We start from the raw sequence: 17,657 nt of genomic DNA, 5'->3' as shown, positions 1-17,657 counted from the left end.
GTTATGACGTTTCGTGTTATGATGTTTCGTGTTATGACGTTTCGCATTATGATATCTCATGTTATGACATGTCATGTTTATAGTATAATGTTTCATCATGTCACATTCATGTTGTGACATTTCATGTTTATAGTATGACATTTCATCATGTTACGTTCATCTAATGACATTTCATGTTAAGACATTTTCGTGTTATGACGTTTTGCGTTATGACGTTTCATGTCATGACATTTCATGTTTATAGTATGACGTTTCATCATGTTACGTTCATGTTATGACATTTTGGTGTTATGACATTTCGTATTATGACATCTCGTTTTATGACATTTCATGTTAAGACATTTTGTGTTAGGACGTTTCGTGTTATGACGTTTCACGTTATGATATTTTATGTTATGACATTTCAAGTTTATAGTGTGACGTTTCATCATGTTACGTTCATCTAATGACATTTCATGTTAAGACATTTTCGTGTTATGACGTTTTGCGTTATGACGTTTCATGTCATGATATTTCACGTTTATAGGATGACGTTTCATCATGTTACGTTCATGTTATGACATTTCATGTTAAGACATTTTTGTGTTATGACATTTCGTATTATGACATCTCGTTTTATGACATTTCATGTTAAGACATTTTGTGTTATGATGTTTCGTGTTATGACGTTTCGCGTTATGACATTTTATGTTATGACATTTCATGTTTATAGTATGACGTTTCATCATGTTACGTTCATGTTATGACATTTCATGTTAAGACATTTTGTGTTATGACGTTTCGTGTTATGACGTTTCGCATTATGATATTTTATGTTATGACATTTCATGTTTATCGTATGATGTTTCATCATGTCACATTCATGTTATGACATTTCATGTTTATAGTATAACGTTTCATCACGTTACGTTCATCTAATGACATTTCATGTTAAGACATTTTCGTGTTATGACGTTTTGCATTATGACGTTTCATGTCATGAGATTTCATGTTTATAGGATGACGTTTCATCATGTTACGTTCATGTTATGACGTTTTGGTGTTATGACATTTCGTATTATGACATCTCGTTTTATGACATTTCATGTTAAGACATTTCGTATTATGACATCTCGTTTTATGACATTTCATGTTAAGACATTTTGTGTTATGATGTTTCGTGTTATGACGTTTCACGTTATATTTTATGTTATGACATTTCATGTTTATAGTATGACGTTTCATCATGTTACGTTCATGTTATGACATTTCATGTTAAGACATTTTGTATTATGACGTTTCGTGTTATGACGTTTCGCATTATGATATTTCATGTTATGACATTTTGTGTTTATAGTATGATGTTTCATCATGTCACGTTCATGTTGTGACATTTCATGTTTATAGTATAACGTTTCATCACGTTATGTTCATCTAATGACATTTCATGTTAAGACATTTTCTTGTTATGACGTTTTGCGTTATGACGTTTCATGTCATGACATTTCATGTTTATAGTATGACGTTTCATCATGTTACGTTCATGTTATGACATTTTGGTGTTATGACATTTCGTATTATGACATCTCGTTTTATGACATTTCATGTTAAGACATTTTGTATTATGACATCTCGTTTTATGACATTTCATGTTAAGACATTTTGTGTTATGATGTTTCATGTTATGACGTTTCACGTTATATTTTATGTTATGACATTTCATGTTAAGACATTTTGTGTTATGACGTTTCGTGTTATGACGTTTCGCATTATGATATTTCATGTTATGACATTTCATGTTTATCGTATGATGTTTCATCATGTCACGTTCATGTTGTGACATTTCATGTTTATAGTATAACGTTTCATCACGTTACATTCGTCTAATGACATTTCATGTTAAGACATTTTCGTGTTATGACGTTCATGTCATGACATTTCATGTTTATAGTATGACGTTTCATCATGTTACGTTCATGTTATGACATTTCATGTTAAGACATTTCGTTTTATGACATTTCATGTTAAGACATTTTGTGTTAGGACGTTTCGTGTTATGACGTTTCACGTTATGATATTTTATGTTATGACATTTCAAGTTTATAGTGTGACGTTTCATCATGTTACGTTCATCTAATGACATTTCATGTTAAGACATTATCGTTTTATGACGTTTTGCGTTATGACGTTTCATGTCATGACATTTCATCATGTTACGTTCATGTTATGACATTTCATGTCAAGACATTTTTGTGTTATGACATTTCGTATTATGACATCTCGTTTTATGACATTTTATGTTAAGACATTTGTGTTGTGACGTTTCGCGTTATGATATTTTATGTTATGACATTTCATGTTTATAGTATGACGTTTCATCATGTTACGTTCATCTAATGACATTTCATGTTAAGACATTTTCGTGTTATGACGCTTTGCGTTATGACGTTTCATGTCATGACATTTCATGTTTATAGGATGATGTTTCATCATGTTACGTTCATCTAATGACATTCCATGTTAAGACATTATCGTGTTATGACGTTTCGCGTGATGACGTTCATGTCATGACATTTCATGTTTATAGGATGATGTTTCATCATGTTACGTTCATGTTATGACATTTCATGTTAAGACATTTTTGTGTTATGACATTTCGTATTATGACATCTCGTGTTATGACATTTCATGTTAAGACATTTTTGTGTTATGACATTTCGTGTTGACATCTCTTGTTGTGACATTTCATGTTTATGGTATGAGGCTTCATCATGTTACGCGCATCTTATGACATTTCTTGTTATTACGTTTCGCGTTATGACGTTTTGTGCTATTGTAATTAGGCTTGACAAGATGTCAGGAATGAGTAGAAGCTTGGACGTTTCAGACATTTCAGACGTTCCTTTCCGGAACATGACCTAATTACACAAACACAATTCATCTGAAAAGTAGTAGGAAGTAGAAGGAGTTTATTTAATCCTATACATCTTCTTTTTCAAACCTTTCAGATTTTGGTGATCTTTTACGTGTGTTAAGACCCTCAAAAATGCAAGAACAGTCTCAGATGACATACACTAGTAATCATATACTGGTCGGTCCTCAGGCCCTAAAAAGTCAAATAAGTGAAGACATGGAAGATGAATGTATAAATATCACTATGCTAATGAGGGGTGAATGCCGTGTCTTTTTCCATACAGATATCAACGAGTGTCAGGTGATTCCAGACCTGTGTCGGAACGGTCAGTGTATCAACACCATCGGATCCTTCCGCTGCCACTGCAACATCGGATACAAGACAGACTTCACCGCTACTTCCTGTGTTGGTAAGGATGACCAACACGTCGTCATCAGCATATTTAGCGAAGCTTTTCAGCATCACAGCGGTGCCGTCGGTTTTGCAAGAAACGTTTAATTCCTCGTCCGTGTTAACGTGTTTTCAGACTTGGATGAGTGCACGCTGTCGCCCAAGCCGTGTAACTTCCTGTGTAAGAACACGGAGGGAAGCTACCTCTGCTCCTGTCCTCGAGGGTACAGCCTGCAGCCTGACGGAAAGACCTGCAAAGGTAGCAACATTTTATTTCTCTTTTTATATCATACACGACATCCTGTTCACAGCTACTGTATACTGCATGATTTTTATCCTAGAATGTTGTCATTCATTCATTCAGTCCAATTTATGGGAATATAGTTAATTATAATATAGCTAATAATAGTTAAAAAATGCAGGACAAGATTCCAACAGGGTCTACAAAGTATCAAAGACTGATACGAAAAATGTAGGATTTTTATTACGGGGGGATTACGGCGCTAGGTGGAGGTCTGCCCTCTCCGAGTGTAATATTATGATGTTCTTATGAAGTTTTACTTTTTTCGTGTATAATATTTGTAGCATAAGTCTGGGAATTATGACCTTATTTATCTACAGTTGTATGTTTTTGTTCTCTTCTAAGATGTCTACCCTTATTTTATTGTATTTACTGTATCACCTTTTTTCCCTTATTTGGTAATATTTGGAACTTATTCTAGTAATTATGATATTTATGGCATTATTCATCAAAAATTCTTGAATTTATCATATATAGAGACTTCTATAGAGACTATATTAATTTTAAACATATGGAAAGATAGATATATGTAGATATAGTAATATTATGACATAATTGTTATGAAATTACCTTTTTTTCCCCTTGTAATATTTGTAACTTATTCTGGTATTTATGACATTTTTCACCTAAAATTATATATATATTTTTCTCTTGTAATATTTTTTACCTTTTTTTTCGTAAATGTTACGATATTTGCCCAAATTTATAACTTTTTTTTCCTTGTAACTTATCTGGTATTTATGACATTTTTCGCCTAAAATTATATATTGTTTTTTCTTGTAACGTTTTTACTTTATTTTAGTAAATATCACCTTATTTGCCAAAAATTATAACTTTTTTTTCCTTGTAACTTATCTGGTAATTATGACATGTTCACCTAGAATTATAAGCACACAACTATGGTGAGTTCAAGGACCACTGGGTATAAAAGATCCGTGAAACAATGCAACAAAATGTCACCAACATGTAAAAACTATTTGTTTCTCTTATTTATATATTTATTACTTATTTTAGCAATTATTACATTTTTTTCCTTACGTATTTATTTTTTTACATATTTTAGTTTTTGTCATTATTCTTGTAATTGGATGACTTATTCTTTGTTTTTCTTTTGAACATGGCATACATAGTGCTTTCAATGTTAATTCTAAATGAATTTTCTGATCATCTGTGTGCAACTTGATGCTAAGCCTTGGCGGAGGTCTTTGCTCCGTGTCTGAGCGTGTTGTGTTTCTTCTCCTCTGCTGCTAAGATCTGGATGAATGTTCAACCAAGCAGCACAACTGCCAGTTCCTTTGCGTCAACACCATTGGGGGCTTCACCTGCAAGTGTCCACCTGGATTCACGCAGCATCAAACCGCCTGCATCGGTAAAACCTTCTCAACCAAAACAACCTCAGGACAATTGAACTGTAAACACGTCCTGTCCTTTCCCAGACAACAACGAGTGCACGGCTCAGAGCAGCGTGTGCGGCGCACAGGCCGCTTGCGTCAACACGCCGGGTAGCTTCAACTGCGAGTGCTCCAAAGGCTTCTCCTTGGACACCACCGGTCTGGAGTGTGAGGGTGAGTAAACCTTTAATTTAGGGAGGGGGGCGTAGGTTGGTCCCATAACAACACGGACGCTGTGGTTGTCAGATGTGGACGAGTGCAGCAGTAACCACCGCTGTCAACATGGCTGCCAGAACATGCTGGGCGGATACCGCTGCGGCTGTCCTCAAGGCTACGTGCAGCACTACCAGTGGAACCAGTGTGTGGGTCAGTCACGTTATTACACTTAAAATCATACAAGCTGCACACTGACTACTTTTTTAGTGTCATTTCTAAGATGTATCCCAAATGTCATCTGCTAACACGATTCTTACCGGTGCATTCAGATGAAAACGAGTGCCAGTCAGGCTCCATGTGTGGCTCCGCCTCCTGCTACAACACCCTGGGCAGCTACAAGTGCGTGTGTCCGTCCGGCTTCGACTTTGAGCAGTCTGCCGGCGGCTGCCAGGATGTGAACGAGTGCTCGCAGGGCAGCAACCCCTGCATCTACGGCTGCTCCAACACAGATGGAGGATACCTGTGTGGATGTCCTGGGGGATTCTACCGGGCCGGTCAGGGGTGAGTGGAAAAACTGAATGCAGAAATTGAAAGCGGACGCTCCGAAAGTGTCCACGATTCTCTCTCCAAGCTATTTACTTTATTCAAGCGGACAAAATCGACATTCCTAACTGCCATACAAGTGTAAGAAGAAGTCAGCTGCCATATAGGAAAACTACATAAATGTCAAATCCCTGATTAAATACTCAGGTTTGGCAGCTGTTTCGTGGTTGAATACAGCCCATTAGTAAAAAAAATATAAAAAAAATACATATTTAAGCACATTTATTCTGGCCTTTTTTGGATAAAAGATGCATTTCCAAACATAAAAATGGCCAAATGAAGTACAACACAAATACAGTAAAGTCTCGTTATATCGATATCAGTTATATCGAATTACTGCTTAATACTATACTATTTTCATTTCCCGGCAAATTTCTAGTCTTTTATGATATAATTAGCTCCGTTAGTACGATACCCGGTTATTATGATAATCCGGTTACTACGATGCCCTTTTCATCTCCCGCCAGCCAATTTGGTCTGCTTATATCGATACAAAAGCAGCTTAAATCAATCTTTGCTTAAGGATTTCAATACCAAAAAAGAACACGGCGAACGGCTGCTTCCAGTCAACTTTATTTTTCACACTTCCACCACCAGAGCGCAGCACACACACCGATTCCCGCACTTCCTGGTTCACAGGTCATGCTCAACCCGCCCCACACAGCTGGCCAAACACATGCCTGCAACAGAAGAACCAACTGACATAGCATACACACCTATTCCAACGAAGACACAAGCGTACAAATACATGTATTTAATTGTGTTGTATTCAGATATCTTTTTATCGCTTGCAATAATCACTGTTTTTCATATGTACATGCTGGCGTTCGTTGGTTCTTCTGTTGCAGGCATGTGTTTGGCCAGCTATGTGGGGCTATGTGGAACAATAAGACATTGTTCTATACTATAGAACAATGTCGAGTGCATTATTGCCCACTTTTAATGCAGTTCGGCGCAGGATCGGATATATCGACAGTCCGAGTATATCGATATTTTTTTCGACTACCGACAATATCGATATAACGAGACTTTACTGTATAAGGTGTTCAGAAGACACATTGAAAAACACTGTGATGATAGTATGTAGTATTTTTGTAATTTTTGTATTTTTTTGTTTAACTTAACGCAACTTAATTTACTCTTTCTTATTATATCTATACATGTTTTTTTTCTTTTTTTTCTCTTTCTCTCACCAATATTGCACAATTATGTGACTCTGTACTATTATTGTATACCACTTTTTTTTCCCCTCTCTTCTTTTTTTCTTTGACACATTTGACCTGTTTCCTGTTGGTATGGTTGGTTGACGGTAATAAAATTAAAAAAAAAAAATAATAAAAAGGTATGTGGTATTGTACACTGGCCACTAGGTGTCAGTAATGTTACTGTAATGGTGGATTAGACACACAAGCAGCGGACTTGATCACCGGAACAATAGGTATTTCATGTAGCATTCAAAAGTCACAACACAGCAAAAAATTCCCTTACACAGGCTACTATTCAACTCTCAACCCCTGGCCTCACTTCCTGTCCGACCCCCACTCACCTCCGCTAGCACCGGAACACATTAATAGCAACACACAATGTCTGCTATATTGGATAACAGAGTGTAAAAGTGACTATAGGGGTGCTATTTCATGTATAGAGGGCTCTAATAATGTTCAAAAGCATATTTAGAAGGTGGTAAAAAAAAAAATGTTGTGCTCTAACTACCAAAATATTCCATTTATAAATCAAGAATGCTACTTGGTGATGTCGGGTCTGGAACTGATTAACCACCATAAACCGAGGATTACTGTACTGTTTTTTTATGTGTTGTATTATCTGTGTGTGTGTGTAGCCATTGCTTATCGGGCTCAGGCTTCCCGGGCCAGTTTGGCGTGGACGGTGAGGACGACGATAGCCTGTCTCCTGAGGCGTGCTACGAGTGTAAGATCAACGGAGGAAAGAACGGGCGACACAAACGCAACACTGATGAAAACCGGCTGGAGCAGGTAAGTTGGTCACGATTTGCCGCCACGCCAACAGTCCAAAGTGTGCGTGTTAGGAATGGCGACATAAAAATTAAAACTTTATTCTTTGTTATGTTTGTTTGTCATATTGGATTTTTTTTCTTGATTTGCTCACTTGCACATTACTGGTTGTCTTGCCTCATTCGAGCATTTAAAATTTTTTTTATCAGATTTATCGGTATGACATCATGATTCCCTCATAATTATGGGTCCAATGATTGTCCTGCAACCCTAATAAATTCAAGTTGGCTGAGGGAGAACTGGGAAAACTTCTTCAAAGAGGACCGATGATGCTCTTTCCACTTTTCTGATCTATAAATGTAGTTAGAATGTTAATGTTGTTAATTTGGAAATGTTGTATATTTGGAAGTGAGCCCTGAAAGAAGAGCGGGATGGCTCAAAACGCACGGTTTGAAAAGGCGTGGTAAAACTGTTCCTTTGTGATGTCACAGAAGGGCAGACTTCCTTATATATATATGTAAACTCTCTGCCCTCCCCCAAGCGCTTCTTTGCTCTTTACCTGCTAGCAATGCCTCCAAAGGGAAAGCCATATCTGTTTCCAATTCCCGAAGATGCCACCATTGGAGTTCCTGATTCCCTACCAGCAAAAGAAATGCATTTTCGTCTGTCAAGGGCATTTCCCACTGGACTGTTTAGTGAACATGGGCCACTATGCACCTGGACTAGCCTACAAAACTACGCCTTTCCAACGCTACTTGGTGGTGTGGAACAGTCAGCAGGACAAGCAGTAGCATGTCTGTGTAGCATTATAGAGTGTGCATACACGGAGAGGGGTTGCTAATAGCCTTTTCCCACCACAATTAGTGGCTCTACTCGAGTTTTTTACACACTGGTAGTCCCAAAAACACAGTTTGCGCAGCAAAGCTGAACTCTTTCTATGCACTTGGCAGTGAAACCAACCACAGCAGAGTGGGCGTGCCTGGAGGCATACCGTGGGTGGAATGCATTAAAACAGACCCTTTTCGCGGAAACCACGAAATCCAAAGAAATGCAGCTGAATAGGTGCAGATTCTGGAAGAACTAGAAGGCTTTCTGTGCTGGTTATTGTGTGTAGCTGCTCTATAAGAGTCAACAACTCAATACAAAGGAAAAAAAATTGCATATTAGGTCCCCTTTCGAGGTCTGTGATAATATTTTATAAATGCATAACCTGCAAGGCATGCTGAATAACTACCCTGTTGGGGAAGCGTGAGCATGGGCTTCCCAGCATGCTTTGTGGGTTATACAGACCTGCATAGTCCATGTGGAGTTGTTACATTATTGTGATTATTTGCAGAAAATACAAGTGTAATGTTTTGATGAAAAGTCTGCACAAATGCTGAATTGTGACAATGTGGGGCCCCGCCTGTCACCCTAAGCGTGCTGGGATAGGCTCCAGCTCCACTGTGACCCTGAACAAGATATGTGTGAGAAAAGGAATGACTGCTCTGAGAGATGTTGGATCCCCACTTGATGCCCCCCCTTACTTGTGTGCACTCCAGGAGGCGGTGAGCCTGGCCAGCGTGGACACCCAAGCCTCCATCCCCATGAACGTCTCCCTGGCCTCGCTCCTCAACAAGGAGCCCCTTCTGGAGCTCCTCCCCGCCCTGCAGCCTCTGGAGCACCACGTGCGCTACGTCATCACCCACGGCAACGCCGACGAACACTTCCGCCTGCTGGAGCGCCGCGACGGAAAGAGCGTGCTGCGGCTCGGCAAGAGGCCGCCACCCGCCGGGTCTTACCGGCTGGACATCGCCAGCCTGCCTCTGTTCGGGCCCCGCAGACGACACCAGCTGGAGGAGCAGCACGACATGGACTACCGACAAGGGGAGATAGGGGACGCCCTGCGCATCAAGCTCCACATCCACCTGCACTGAGCGCACCCTCTCCCCCACTCCCCCCTGAACTGACCCCCATTTGAGTGCTAACCTGCCCTTGTAGCCAGCAGAGCGTCATCAAGGGCGACCAAAGACTGAGTCCATCAGCCCATCTCCATCACCACTTTATGTTTGTATATGTTCATGTTTTCATCCTTCCTGTGAGCAGACCTCCTGTGGAGCACATTGCCGCCACACCAACGGCTCGGACCGCTGACCAAAACATAAACAAGACGTAACGGCACACACGTCCATCGAGCACTTTTGTACGCAAAGCAAGTCCAAAAAAAAACATGAGGAAAAAAGTGCTCTGTTGCCAATGTTGCCATCCTGCGTGCCTTTGGAGTCCAGCATTGAAACGTTCTCATCGGATCCTCATCACTCACCTGAGGCCTCTCTTCTCATCCTTCTCATCCTTCTCATCCATCAATACATCAATGAATGAATGCTGGGTGTTGGACACGGCTGCAACACTTTTACACCGTTTCCTCAGCAGCAGACGTGGAATTATATATTACATCATACTTGCATCATATATATATATATATATATATATATATATATATATATATACATATATATATATATATTACATCAAATGTGCTCGTTTGCATGTTAGCTTTTACCTCAGTGATTCTTACGGCCGCCCACACTAGCAAACACTACAAACACACAAATCATCCAATGGATAACTTCCTGGTTGCTCTCCTAACTTCCTGTAGCCTGGCTAACTTCCTGGTTGCCCTCCTAACTTCCTGTAGCCTGGCTAACTTCCTGGTTGCCCTCCTAACTTCCTGTAGCCTGGCTAACTTCCTGGTTGCCCTCCTAACTTCCTGTAGTCTGGCTAACTTCCTGGTTGCCCTCCTAACTTCCTGTAGCCTGGCTAACTTCCTGGTTGCTCTCCTAACTTCCTGTAGCCTGGCTAACTTCCTGGTTGCCCTCCTAACTTCCTGTAGCCTGGCTAACTTCCTGGTTGCCCTCCTAACTTCCTGTAGCCTGGCTAACTTCCTGGTTGCCCTCCTAACTTCCTGTAGTCTGGCTAACTTCCTGGTTGCCCTCCTAACTTCCTGCAGCCTGGCTAACTTCCTAATTGCTCTCCAAACTTCCTGTAGTCTGGCTAACTTCCTGGTTACCCTCCAAACTTCCTGTAGCCTGGCTAACTTCCTGATTGCTCTCCAAACTTCCTGTAGTCTGGCTAACTTCCTGGTTACCCTCCAAACTTCCTGTAGCCTGGCTAACTTCCTGGTTGCCCTCCTAACTTCCTGTAGCCTGGCTTACTTCCTGGTAGCCCTCCTAACTTCCTGGTTGCCCTCCTAACTTCCTGTAGCTCAGCTAACTTCCTGGTTGCCCTCCTAAGTTCCTGTTGTCTGGCTAACTTCCTGGTTGCCCTCCTAACTTCCTGTAGCCTGGCTAACTTCCTGATTGCTCTCCAAACTTCCTGTAGCCTGGCTAACTTCCTGGTTGCCCTCCAAACTTCCTGTAGCCTGGCTAACTTCCTGGTTGCCCTCCTAACCTCCTGGTTGCCCTCCTAACTTCCTGTAACCTGGCTTACTTTTTGGTTTCCCTCCCAACTTCCTGTAGCCTGGCTAACTTCCTGGTACCTAGGGTTACTTTCTGGTTGCCCTGCTATTTTCCAGTAGCCTGGCTAACTTCCTGGTAACCTTGTTGACTTCCTGTAGCCTGGTTAACATCCTGGTTCCTTGGCTTACTTCCTGTTAGCCTGACTAACTTTACAGTAGCAGTGCTAACTTCCTGGTAACCTTGTTAACTTCCTGTAGCCTGGTTAACATCCTGGTTCCCTGGCTTACTTCCTGTTAGCCTGACTAACTTTACAGTAGCGGTGCTAACTTCCTGGTAACCTTGTTAACTTCCTGTACCATGGCTAACTTTGTGGTAGTGTGGCTCACTTCCTTGCTGACTTCCTGTAGCCAGCCTTGCTTCCTGGTTCGGTTGGCATGCTAACTTTTGTCGCCTTGCTAAATATCTGGTATTCCTGATAAACTTGCTAAATTCCTGGTAAACGTGATAGCTTCCTGGAAGTGTGGCTAACTTCCTGCTATACTGCCTACCTTTCTGATAAACTTGCTGACTTCCTGGTAAATGTGATAACTTCCTGGAAATCTGGCTAACTTTCTGGTAGCCTGGTTAAAGTATGGCTAACTTCCTGCTATACTGGCTAACTATCTGGGAACCATGCTAACCATGCTTCCTGTTAACCTTGCTAACATTTGGCTAACTTCCTGGTAGCCTGGCTCACTCCTGTTTTGTTCTGTGAAACTGCATTACTCTCATGCAGGTTTTTCAGGTGGTTGTGTTTACTGTTTTTCATTTTAATGTGCTTTATGGTGTTTGTGTGTTTTTGCTTTTGGATGATTTCTGTGTTTGGAGCGTTTGGACCGCGGCCGCGATGCTGACGTGCAAACAAACATGGGTGCTAAAAAAGTGCAACAGCATTTCATCAGTACGGTAAAACTAACCTCAGCATCCACGAGCAGGGATTTTACTGTAGGTTTTTTGTTTTACAAAGAGGTCGGATCAGGTTCCTTTTGTATTTATCCTGTTTTTGGAGGGTTAGCTTCAGTGGCCTGACTCTCTGACTTCTTTCAGCAAAAGTGTCATCAGGATGAGGACCGAGTTTACAGCACAGCATACCTGTCAACCCTCCCGTTTTTACCAGGGAACTGGCGTAGTTTGCCCTACTTTTTTGTTTTTTCCCTGTTTTAATTTCCTTTAAAAAAAATGGTTCCTCACATCGCATAATGCATTGGAAAAGTCGTGCCTTCAAAATAAAAGCAACCATAAAATACCAGGGTTGCTGGGTTTTCCCACCAACACACCCTGGTGCTGGTGGAGCTTCATGAGACATTTGGTTTTGTTTTCTCCTGCCATTGTTGACAGGTATGCAGCACAGCAACAAGCAGCTTTATCATGCTTTCATGTCTTGGGTATTTCCTCCAAGGAGGAAAAAAAAGGTGCTAGTATTTCAACAATCCCGCCTGCTGTACCAAAAAAAAGTGACTTTTTTTGTTCGCAACTTGTGCCAAGCTTTATTTTTGTTGTGTTTGTTTGTACTTTGTATGGTCTCAGTGCTGAAAAACAACAATATTATCAATCTTGCTTCTGGAAATGGTCTTATTTTGAAATGAAATGTGGAGGTTTTTGGCCAAACCAATCCTGAGCGTTGGCTGGAAGGCGTAGCCATCACAAGGACGTGTAGACTGTCTGTAGAAGACCAAATAAGCATCAGTGCAACCTCCGTGGCCTCCAGCTTGGATTCTTCTGGTGCTCAAAGATGATTCTTACTGTTTGCAAAAGGTGCCGCACCGTCCTGCAGCCTCTCGCCCACGTTTATCACACATAACCAGTTTGTCTTCTTCCTACCTTGGAAGGCTTTGTAACACTTTGTATCTTTACCGTGTCCGTTTTTCTGCATTTTTTTTACATTTCAGTGCCAAACTTGAATAGTGCCATCATCATCACTTGCACTGAAATATGATGTGCCGGACAACAAGCAGGTGGACGTTTGAGTCCTTCAAGGAAATGACGCAGCACATTTATGAGCTGGAGTTGCAAATATCACACTTTTCATATCCTCGTCCTCATTTATGTGCAAAAAGCAAAGACGGTGTGTAAAATGGGAACCATTCACCTTGTATTGTAAACCTTTTGTCATTTGCAATAAAGTATTGTGGGTTATATTTTTAAGTCTTGCTTCCAGATTTTGTCTTCACTGCCTCTAAATCTAAAGTTGAGGTGTTTAGGGTCTTTTTAAATGCATTTTTATTTGAAGAGCTTGCAACCAAAAGGCGCTAAATCCAATTTTCCAATAGACCTCTGTCATGTGTATCCAAATCACATATTTTGGTCTTGAAATCATTTTTAAAAATATGAAAAAAAGTGATATGAAATTTATGCTTTCAACCAAAAGGCGCTATTTCCATTTCAGATTTCAACCAAAAGGAGCTAAATCCCTTTCTTTATTCTTTATTCTGATTGGCCCAAGTTTCCCATCTATTGATAATCTGACCAATCAGAGAGAAGAATACAATTGGCACTGCACATACAGAAAGCCAGTATCAGTGCGCATCCTGTTTTGTTTGTGTACATTAAGTACACGTATGATAGTTACAGTATGTTATGCAATTCAGGAGAACACAAATTGTGTTTTTACAGTATTCTGTAACATGGAAGTTTTTTTTACGCCATAAAAGGCATGTCTCTACCTTGACACCTCCAACTTTCATGAGAAACATTATTTTACTTGTACTAAAAAACATACAATGTAAAGAGTTTGTAATGAGATGATTTTTGTCACTGTCACCTTCATGGTGCAGTCAAATATGAGCACTGCTTTTAATAAAATTTTTATTCATTTAATTAATAATAATTATTTTGTATTGTATGTTGAGAATGGCTTCTGTGTTGTAATTATTTTATTAGCATAGCACATTAAAGCACCTTACATTCTTTTACAACAATGCCATTGAAGAAGTTAAAGGTGACTTCAAATTTATTTCAGCCAAAAGGCGCTAAATCCATCATTTCAGCCAAAAGGCGCTAAATCCGAAAAAAAAATAATAAAAAAAAATTATATAAAATACATGGTGTGTGCAGGATTTTTATAGCATGCATTTTTATGACCTATATTGATAGCTCTTTCATTTGCAATATAGACTTGATGACCAAATAGATTGATATGTGCGTAATTAAAAATCATTGATTTTCTCGAAATCAGTCAAAATGGATTTAGCGCCTTTTGGTTGCAAGCTCTTCATATGTAAAATAGCAGACAAATAAGACTAATTTTTTATTAAGTAGAATGCAAAGTAGGGCTGTGCAGTTTAAAGCCATGCAACCAGATGAGTTTGTCCGGTTTACAGCTAAAAACCGGACAAACAGCTAAAAAGAGGAAGCCAATGGGACACAACTAAAAACATCTGGAAAAAAATCCAAAATGCACCAAAATCACGCCATTTTCATAATGTGAGCTGCATATTAACCAAGCTACAGCGACATTGTTATTAACATTGTTACGCCCAAGAACTACGTTCCTGATGTAGTGACACCTCGCCACACCGGCTAGCGATTAGTTCCACCACACCCTCGCTCACGATGCGTCGGGCCACTAGGCGAAAGGTAAAGCTACATATCGGAGCTGCTGTCTTTTTGGTTAGCGTTCCTTTCTATGTTGCTATGTGAAATTAATATCCATGTTGACGCATGCATACATACAAAAATATCACATATATACTGCGTGTAGGTGTTCAAAAGAGCAGCACAAAGAAGACATATACAGTATATTCTTTTATTTTTCAGCCACCCGGTGTATCAAAACCAAAGCCAAAAAGTCTGAAAAAGACAGCGTTAGAAAACAGAAAGACAAATCGAAGCAATCGGGCTTTGCTTCCCTGCGAGACAAAGTGCGTGACGACGTCAAAAATTCCGCCCGGTAAAGTTGACAGCAGGAAGATAGCAAAAGGAAGACTCCCAAACTTGAGTCAGGAATAGAAAAATAAAGCAATATTTCCTGGCCATCGCTTGCGTTTGCTTCATGTGGCAGGCAAAACAATTCCAAAAACTACACTAGCAGTCGTAGCAGATTACATCTAGCATATGCTGTACTGTATACTGTATATATAATGTATATACATAGGGTCGGTATGGCTTCTCGAGTTATAGATACACAAAGACAGAACACAAGGAGACACAAACTACCTGCCGTGGCCTCAAAGAGCATCAGATGCTGCCGTGCAACTCAAGGATCTGCAAAGAAACACAAACGCAGTCCTTGATGAGCACGTTCATCTTGGATGCTTTCCGACGGGCCTTGATCGCTTAAAGGGGCTTCTGCGGACGTGGAAACTCGCTTGCGTGTGTTAGCTAGCGTGAGGGAACGCTCTGATGTTGTGGATGGAGTTCAAATGTAAACTTTATCAGCGCTTTTCAAAGTGTGGAACACAAGGGTGGGGGGGGTTGCAGCACTTTCCAAAAACGTGATTTAACACAAAAATGTAAAAAAATAAAATCCTCAGTATTTTTACAAGAATAAAGTCAAAATATTAAGATTTTATGAAAATAAGTTTGTAATATTATGAGGAAAAATAACTTGTAAATTATTTATAACTTAATTTATTCATTTAAATCATTTATAAAAAAAATTAAAGTATTAAATAAAGAGTTTTTTAAAGTTGCAATATTATGAAAACAAACAAAATGAACTATAAAGATTTTACATTTGTTTGCAGAGAAAGTTATGAGAATAACGTCAAAATATTGCATCAATAAAGTGCTGCAATGACGTCAGCCTCCCTTTGGGCCATGTGTCCTCTGGCTACCTCTGGTGGACAAATGCAGCATTGCCGCACCATCCATGGACAATCTATGCCCCTTGTCGTCCAATGAAATCCTTGGCAAACTGTACACATGTATTTGGTACATGTTTGTATACTTCGGGGGTATAATGTTTATGTGTTAAGTTGCTGTGTGATGAGTTTAATGCCTTTTGAGACGTTTGAGTGATGACCTCTTGCAATGACCAACAGGTTGACAAGCTTTTTGGGAATTTTTTCACAGCTCGTGATTGAATTTGCGGTGTATAAAAAACAAACAGTGGAAATGAAAAAAAATTACAATGATAAAGTTAAACTATTCAAAGAAAAAGTAATATTTTAACAAATTGTTTTACAAAAAAAAAAAAACCATGACCATAAGACCATAAAGAAAAAAATGACAAAAATTATTTAATAGATGGTAACTTGGCAAAATGTAATAATTTTTTCTTTGCATATGGCAGGGGTGTCCAAATTTTTTCCACTGCAATTTCAGGATGGGGGGGGGCACTTATATTTCAATGATGTACATTTCCACGATAAACTAGACAAGGATCATTTGACTTTTACATGGACTGTGTTCATTCTTTTGTGGCTCTTTTCTGTTTTTTTGAGATGCCACCACAGCAGGGTGCCATTGAGGGCAACGAGAGAAAGTGTAACGATAACCATAGAACCAGGAATTTAACTGGTTGTGGCCTACAATGTGGTTAACTGGTCCTTAGCATGTAAAACATCACCTTCTTTGATTCATCAGGGTTTCATTGCTGGTGAACAAACAGATTCTTTGAACTTTGTTGAACTTTGGAGGTTCTACTGTATGTTGGTATTGTTGGCATTTTGGCCGCACAAAAAACAGTCCAAGGTTTTTCCCTCATCTCGCCCAAAGTCAGCTGGGATTCGGCTCCAGCTGACCTTATTTCGATATTAAAGTGAGCAGGGGAGGTCAGTGTTCCACACTTTGAAAAGCACTGCCTTGAAATCACTGCATGTGATGAATACTTTGGGAGTGATGATGTGTGTGATCAGCTGTGCTGTGCGACCTCCAGCTCGTACAGTATTCCCCACTTTGGGGGTCCCAAAACCCCCCAAAAAGAGCAGGTCAGATTAAGGCAGCTGTGTAGCTTTGTTATTTTGGCTTTTTGTGATCCTCCTGGTTTGTACAGACTCTTTGTAGTTGCGTCTCCAAAAGCAGGGGTGTCCAAAGTGTGGCCCGGGGGCCATTTTCAGCGTTATTTAACAAGAGAACTAAAACCGCAACAGCAAAAACATGAATATTATCAGTAATTTTCTGCAAAAAACTCTTAAAATATTTAGAAAAACTGAGAAAAAGTCAGAATTTTATGAGAATAATGTTGTGAGGATATTGTGAGGAAAATTCATGCCATTTTAGTAGCATGACATTGGAATATTAGGAAAGATGTTTTCATATGGGAAAAAATAATAAAGTCAAAATATTATGGGAATAAAGTTATAATTATTTAAAAAAAAAACTTACATGATGAAAGCTTAAATAGTTGAAAAAAAACACCAGCAGAAATTGATTTTATGTCAAAAGCCAAAAATAAAGTCAAAATATGATGGGAATAAAGTCCTAACTACAAGAAAAAAAATCTTAAAAATAAAAATTAAAAATGAAAAAGCCAGCCATAATTTTAAGAGAATAAAGTCACAATATTAAAAGAAAAATGTTGTTTTCTGACGA

At 39.5% G+C, this 17,657-nt stretch overlaps 1 protein-coding gene and 1 long non-coding RNA gene across 2 annotated transcripts in view; one reads left to right on the top strand and one right to left on the bottom strand.

The window, feature by feature from the left end:
• Positions 1 to 9,768, top strand: part of fbn3 (fibrillin 3) — a 127,467-nt gene extending 117,699 nt beyond the window's left edge. Inside the window, exons 58-65 of the mRNA XM_058073253.2 lie at positions 3,177 to 3,302; positions 3,420 to 3,542; positions 4,837 to 4,953; positions 5,021 to 5,149; positions 5,222 to 5,341; positions 5,461 to 5,692; positions 7,575 to 7,728; positions 9,249 to 9,768. Coding sequence (XP_057929236.2) covers positions 3,177 to 3,302; positions 3,420 to 3,542; positions 4,837 to 4,953; positions 5,021 to 5,149; positions 5,222 to 5,341; positions 5,461 to 5,692; positions 7,575 to 7,728; positions 9,249 to 9,623 — 1,376 coding nt within the window. The 3' untranslated portion in view covers positions 9,624 to 9,768. The remainder of the gene's footprint in view (positions 1 to 3,176; positions 3,303 to 3,419; positions 3,543 to 4,836; positions 4,954 to 5,020; positions 5,150 to 5,221; positions 5,342 to 5,460; positions 5,693 to 7,574; positions 7,729 to 9,248) is intronic.
• LOC144898373 (uncharacterized) overlaps positions 1 to 17,657 on the bottom strand; it is a 205,986-nt gene that overhangs the window by 91,560 nt on the left and 96,769 nt on the right. The window lies entirely within an intron of this gene.

This window comes from Doryrhamphus excisus, linkage group LG4 (assembly GCF_037039965.1).
Source record: "Doryrhamphus excisus strain RoL-2023G ecotype Guam linkage group LG4, RoL_Dexc_Guam_v1.1, whole genome shotgun sequence".
Lineage (NCBI taxonomy): Eukaryota > Metazoa > Chordata > Actinopteri > Syngnathiformes > Syngnathidae > Doryrhamphus > Doryrhamphus excisus.
The sequence above is the reverse complement of the archived record's forward strand: the minus strand, read 5'-3'. Positions and strand labels throughout refer to the sequence as shown.